Source organism: Phyllopteryx taeniolatus, chromosome 3 (assembly GCF_024500385.1).
Source record: "Phyllopteryx taeniolatus isolate TA_2022b chromosome 3, UOR_Ptae_1.2, whole genome shotgun sequence".
NCBI classification, from domain to species: Eukaryota; Metazoa; Chordata; class Actinopteri; order Syngnathiformes; family Syngnathidae; genus Phyllopteryx; species Phyllopteryx taeniolatus.
In genome coordinates this window covers 10,418,982-10,424,981 of record NC_084504.1, presented here as the reverse complement: position 1 = coordinate 10,424,981, position 6,000 = coordinate 10,418,982, and the positions used below count along the sequence as shown (strand labels likewise).

Sequence of the window (6,000 nt, the reverse complement as noted above, 5' to 3'; positions counted from 1 at the left end):
CGAATTTTGGGATAATTTCACCTGTAAAATCTCAAATGTCATGAATACTGTTGCTCCTATTAAAACTAAAACAATCTTGAGGTGACCTAGAACACTGTGGTGGAGCACAATGATGGTAAAGACCTCTAAATCAAAGTGTAGGAAAGCAGAACGTAAGTGGAGAAAAACAAAATAATTTTTTAATTAATTGACTATGACCTCTACAGGCAAAGTCTTTGTAATTTTAACCAAGAATTAGTCAGGGCTAGACAGCAACACTTTTCTGAAATCATCAGTAAGGACCTCAATAACATTCACACTCTATTTGCTGTGGTTGACTTTTTGACAAATTTCAATTCCAGTTTCCGAACTCATCATAGTACAGAATCTGCTCTTATCAAAGTGCTAAATGATATAAGGTTGAATACTGACTCGGGAAAGGTGTCAAATTCTGGTCTTGTTGGACCTCATTGCAGCTTTTGATACGGTAGATCACTGCTGAACAGGTTGGAAACGTGGGTAGGACTAAATGGAACAGTCCTTAAATGCTTTAGGTCCTACCTGGAGGAAAGGAGTTATTTTGTAACCACTGGCAGAATCGAATGGCAATGACCTATGGGTCCCTCAGGGGTCAGTTCTTGGACCCCTCCTGGTCAGACTGTATATGCTACCCTTGGGTCAAATTCTTCAGAACTTTAATTTTGACTATCATAGCTATGCAGACGACACACAGTTATTACTAGCAGTGTCTCCAGATGACTACAGTTCAATTCAGGTGTTGTGTCACTGTCTAAAATAGATAAATAACTGGATGAGCCAAAATGTTCTTCAGTTAAACCACAACACAACTGAGATAATTGTTTTTGGCAATAAAGAAAAGAGGATTGCTGTTAATAAATACCTGGAGTCACTCTCTTTAAAAATCAAAGACCAAGTCCGAAACCTTGGTGTTCTGATAGATTCCGACCTGAGTTTCAACAGTCATATCAAATCAATAACTAAAACTCCTTTTTACCATCTCAAGAACATGTCCAGAGTGAAGGCTTGCATGTGTCAAGCAGACCAGGAGAAGCTCATCCATGCTTTTATCTTAAGTAGACTTGACTATTGTAATGGTCTTCTGACTGGATTCCCCAAAAAGAGGATTTAATAGCTGCAGCTCATTCAGAATGCTGCAGCTCGGGGTCTGCAGAACAAAGAGGTCAGAGCATATTACTCCAATTCTATAGTCTTTACACTGGCTTCCAGTCAGCTTTACAATAGATGTTAAAGTTCTGCTACCGGTCTATAAATCACTAAATGGTTTAGGTCCTGAATACATGAAATAAATGTTAATGGGATAGAAAACCAGTAGGGCTCTGAGATCGACAGACTCAGGTCAAATATTGGAGCACAGAGTCCAAAGAAAACCTTTAGCTATTATGCTGCACACAAATGGAATAAGTTGCCAACAGAATTGACATCAGCCCCAAGTGTGAATGTTTTTAAATCCAGGTTACAAACCTTTCTTTTTTTCTCATGCTTATTAGAGCATTTCCACTTTTAAATATTGCTTGCACTGTACGCTGTTTTAATTTTTCTCTCTGTTTTAAATGTTTATAAGCGTTTTTTAAATTTGTTTTTAAATGCTTTTAATCATGTAAAGCACACTGATTTACCTCGTGTATGAAATGCGCTATACAAATAAATTTGCTTTGCTTTGCTTTAACCTTAACTCATCCGAAACTGCCTCAACCCCAACCCTAGTCCTAAACCTAAGGATAATAAACTTCTTCGTTTTAAAAAAAATTATATTTGCAATGGACATCTCGTTACATCTGCGTAGCCTACCCTTCCCGCGATTCAGGAGCCAAACATGTTGAAGCGTGGCGGGTCTTGCCGAGAAAGGGCTTGGGATTTAAGAATGTCTGTGAAATGGGACGTTCCCTCAATTTTAATTTTTCGTCTTTTGTAAAAGTGTTTCTGCTTTTATTAATTTGTTTCCTGAAATGTAAAAGTGTTTTGGCTTTTGTTAATGTGTTTTCTGAAATGTAAAAGTGTTTCACAATTTGTTAATTTGTTTTCTGAAATGTAAAAGTGTTTCACAATTTGTTATATTGTTTTGCACTTCCAGGCACTAAGTACCCATAAATAGCGAAAAACATTGTTTTGTTTATATAATTTTAAAAGTGTAGCATTCATTTTTTTACTGTCAGTTTTGTATTTTTAATTTAAATTTCTATATAATTTACCACTCAGAATATATATGTTTTTTTTCATCTTTAAAAAATGTTTAAATCGTGATTTATTTTATTTCCATAGTGGACCACATGCTGCTGCACTCTACCTAGTGCCCACTAGGGAGCGATAAACAAAAACGAGCAACTGTGTTGCCACACTCTTTTTCGAAGAACAAACTGAGTGAGTCAGTCTCACTGCGCACGCGTGCTCTGCCCAGCTAGAAAAACCGGACAGAAATTAAGAAAAAAATAATAATTGAAAGTGAAAGAGGTCATAAAAGCGGCGACACTTCCACGAGGATGGCTTCCGAGAGTGGCAGACGCTGACGGTAAGGAGGTGGGTTGATTTATTACCACCTTGGCGACACGGCAAAGTTTACTGTGTTTGGCGACGTTATGCTAACACTTAGCTGCCGTGGTTGATTGACGCGCAGTCATCCAAGGTAATTTTCACCTGTTTAGCCCAGCTGTGTGCTACGCAACGTTCTAATCCAGACGCGTGTAAAACCTTCAATGATAGTAACTCTACTTGCGTGGAGGCGAAAATTACACCTGCAGAGAGCGGTATTAACTGTAATTAACCGAATATGTTATTTGTACCAATATGTTTATTGGTCTCGTTTGTGACTTCACATTTAAAAAAAAAAAAGCTTTATTTAAAGTCATGATTAGCAGATACACAGTAGACAGTAAATTGAAAAGTCATGAACATAATAGAACAATGTTAGGGGGTACGTAGTACAATGATTCAGTAGTTGCAAAAATACTTTTAACAGTGCAAGCAGTCATAGTTCTAATTGATTCAGGATTTTTCAGAGTATTGGATCGACTGTATGTATTGTCTGACCACATTGTCAAAGGTAACAAAGTGAGGTTTCTTCATGAACTCACAGCCATGAATATGAAATTTGGCCATTATAAGAATAACATTAATATATGTGCGTTTTGTACTGAGTATGATCATTTTCAAAGAGACCCACCACTGCATCCTTCTACAGTAAACCAAATCACCATCAGTATGGTCACAAACGAAATCACATAAGATCTTCCAGAATCTTTTAACAATAGGGCAATACCAAAATAAGTGAACAACAGTCTCAGGGTACTCCTTACAGAAACTACAATTTCCATCTATGTCCTTTTTGAATCTTTTGTTTTTTGTTGGATAGAATCAGTGGATGATTTTAAGAGATTTCTTTAATTTTATTATCTATTAGGTAACAACCAGGCATTTTCCCATGTAATATTTCCCATAAATTGATTCCAATATGAAATTACATGTGGCAATGTAGTAATATCTTTTTGGAATAAAGCTCTTATAGAATTGTTGTTGCGAATATGACCTGAAAAACATAGCTTACTAACGAGAGTGTCTGTTGGGGATAACCGGGCCACCTGTTGAGCAGTAAATCTTTGTTCAGACTTAAATAACACAGATTCCAGAGGAAATTGCACCAAAGACCTTGGCATAATCTGCAGGTGTGACATGGATATTATATTCTGATAAGAATTCTTCATAAGTGAGAGGAAGACCATCCCTATTAAATAATTGATTACCAATACAATATCATTTTGAAACCAGTATTCCAAGAAAAGAGAAAGCAGTAATAGGCCTACTTAAGAGGTAAAATAATCACAAAATGTAATAAAGGCATCAAGTATTTAAGTGAGACGCAAGTTATTAGCTAACAGGAAGTTTGTCTTTGTTGTGCCAAATAATTAAATATCAAAAATATGATATCTAATATTGTAATGTATTGTAAAACAAGTTATTATAGAACTTCGGCAGCCTCCCACATCCCCAAAACAGTTGATTGAAGACTCTAAATTGCCCGTAGGTGTGAATGTGAGTGTGAATGGTACTTTATTTATATGTGCCCATGATTGGCTGGCAACCAGTTCAAGGTGTACCTAGCCTCTCGCCCAAAGATAGCTGGGATAGGCTCCAGCACGCCTGCGACCCTAGTGAGGATAAGCGGTACAGAAAATGGAGGAGGAAACCGGAGTACCTGTAGAAAACCCACGCAGGCACAGGGAGAACATGCAAACTCCACACACGCGGCCCGGGATTTGAACCCCGGTCCTCAGAACTTTGAGGCAGATGTGCAAACCAGTCGTCCACCGTGCCGCCTACCATTAATAGTTAAGAGAAATATGCATGAATAACCCAATAACCCGTGGTCGGCTATTGACTTCCATAGGCATTGACCATCGGGTGACGACACGGCAAACACTCCCATTCGTGATGCTGATTGTAAGGAGTAGTTTCAAGTAACTGATTAAACAAATGTGATACATTTGAGATGGATTATATTATCTCCTTGATGTCCCTGAATGCTGCATCTCCCTCCCCGTTATTTTGTGATATCACCTAGACCCAGTTTAAAGTCTGGTACGGGGAGCGCATGGTACGGCTTTGGCCGCTGATGGATCACCATTCATGTTTTTTCCGGAAACAAACATTTGGAGATGCATGGTTTTTGTTAATCTTACACACACAGAAAAATATTTGGAATTTTTTTCCAGATTAAAAAAACAAACAAAAAAAACATACAATTTGGATATACCGTACATGCTTTTTGTCATCAAACAAAAAACAGGTATTACCATATATATATATATTTTCCATCTTATTTTGATCTGAAACGTTTTTTTTTGTTTTGTTTTAAAACCATATACAGTTTGAATTTACATGGTTTGTCCAACAAAAAAGCAGGTATCTTAAAGTACTTGTATTTTTATCAGAAACACAGTTGTTGGTCCAGATTTAAAAAAATATATATATATAAAATTTGGAGATAAATGCTTTTTACTGTGCAACAAAAAGCAGGTATCTCTAAAAGTATTGAATTTTTTTCTCAAATGAAGAAAAATATTTATTTTTCCAGATTTAAAAAATAAAATAAAATTGGGAAATACATGCTTTTTGTTGGCCCCCCCCCCAAAAAAAGCAGATATTACCCAAAATATTCCCTAGTTATATTTTTTGCTGAAACACAAACCCAGATGAAAAAAAAACCCCCACAATTTCGAGATGTTTTTTTTCCTAGTCTACCCCCCGAAAAAGGACGTAACACCAATTTAGTTTTTTTACTTTAGTTTAAACTATTAAAATATTTTCTGTGGTCTTCAGATTTACTTTTGAAAAAGACACAATATGTGGAAGGTCATGCTTTATGTTGTCCAACAAAAAACAGAAGCAGCATATATATTGTATAATGTTATAATGTGAAAATTTAAAAACAATTAAGAGGTGTAAAGTGTTCCATAAAAGTCATTGATTTTCGTTTGCGGTATTTTCGTTTGAGGTCATGGCCTGCGCCCGGGTACCGCTGGACGAGCAGCAGGTGACCGAGCGAGACGCGCTGGGCAAGGAGCGCTCGCTGCCCGCTCTGGTGAGTTGCTATCCTCTCCTTATCATTGGTGATGTGCTTGCTGTCACCGTCTCTCTTTGTTCAGCACCCCGACAGGAAGGAGGAGCGCTTCTTCATGCCTTACGTGCCTCTGTCAGAGGACCCCTCTCCGGCAGAGGTGGAGGAGTTCCTAGAGCGCGGCAGATTCATCCTGGAGGATCTGGAATGGCTACTCACGCTGCCACATGACAAATTTTGGTGTCAGGTGAGAGGTGTTTTTGTTGTCCCCTCAGAGCACAGTGGTACCTTGACATAGGAGTGACCAGACTTGAAGAGTTTTTCGAGATAAAAGTCGTCCCTCAGGGGATTTTTATTTTGTCTATTTAACCAAACCACATTAACTTTGTCTCACGAAAGTCAACAAGCTTAATTGCTAACATTAGAGCTGC

The 6,000-nt window shown here is 37.7% G+C and overlaps 1 protein-coding gene across 2 annotated transcripts in view; it reads left to right on the top strand.

The window, feature by feature from the left end:
- Positions 1-2,364: 2,364 nt before the first annotated feature.
- Positions 2,365-6,000, top strand: part of ascc2 (activating signal cointegrator 1 complex subunit 2) — a 35,647-nt gene continuing 32,011 nt past the window's right edge. Inside the window, exons 1-3 of one of the 2 annotated variants that reach the window (XM_061766937.1) lie at positions 2,365-2,527; positions 5,507-5,593; positions 5,658-5,816. In XM_061766937.1, the coding sequence (XP_061622921.1) occupies positions 5,510-5,593; positions 5,658-5,816 (243 nt within the window). In that variant the 5' untranslated portion in view covers positions 2,365-2,527; positions 5,507-5,509. Of the gene's footprint in view, positions 2,536-5,506; positions 5,594-5,657; positions 5,817-6,000 lie in introns of both variants that reach the window. The other variant, XM_061766936.1, reaches the window with a different exon arrangement.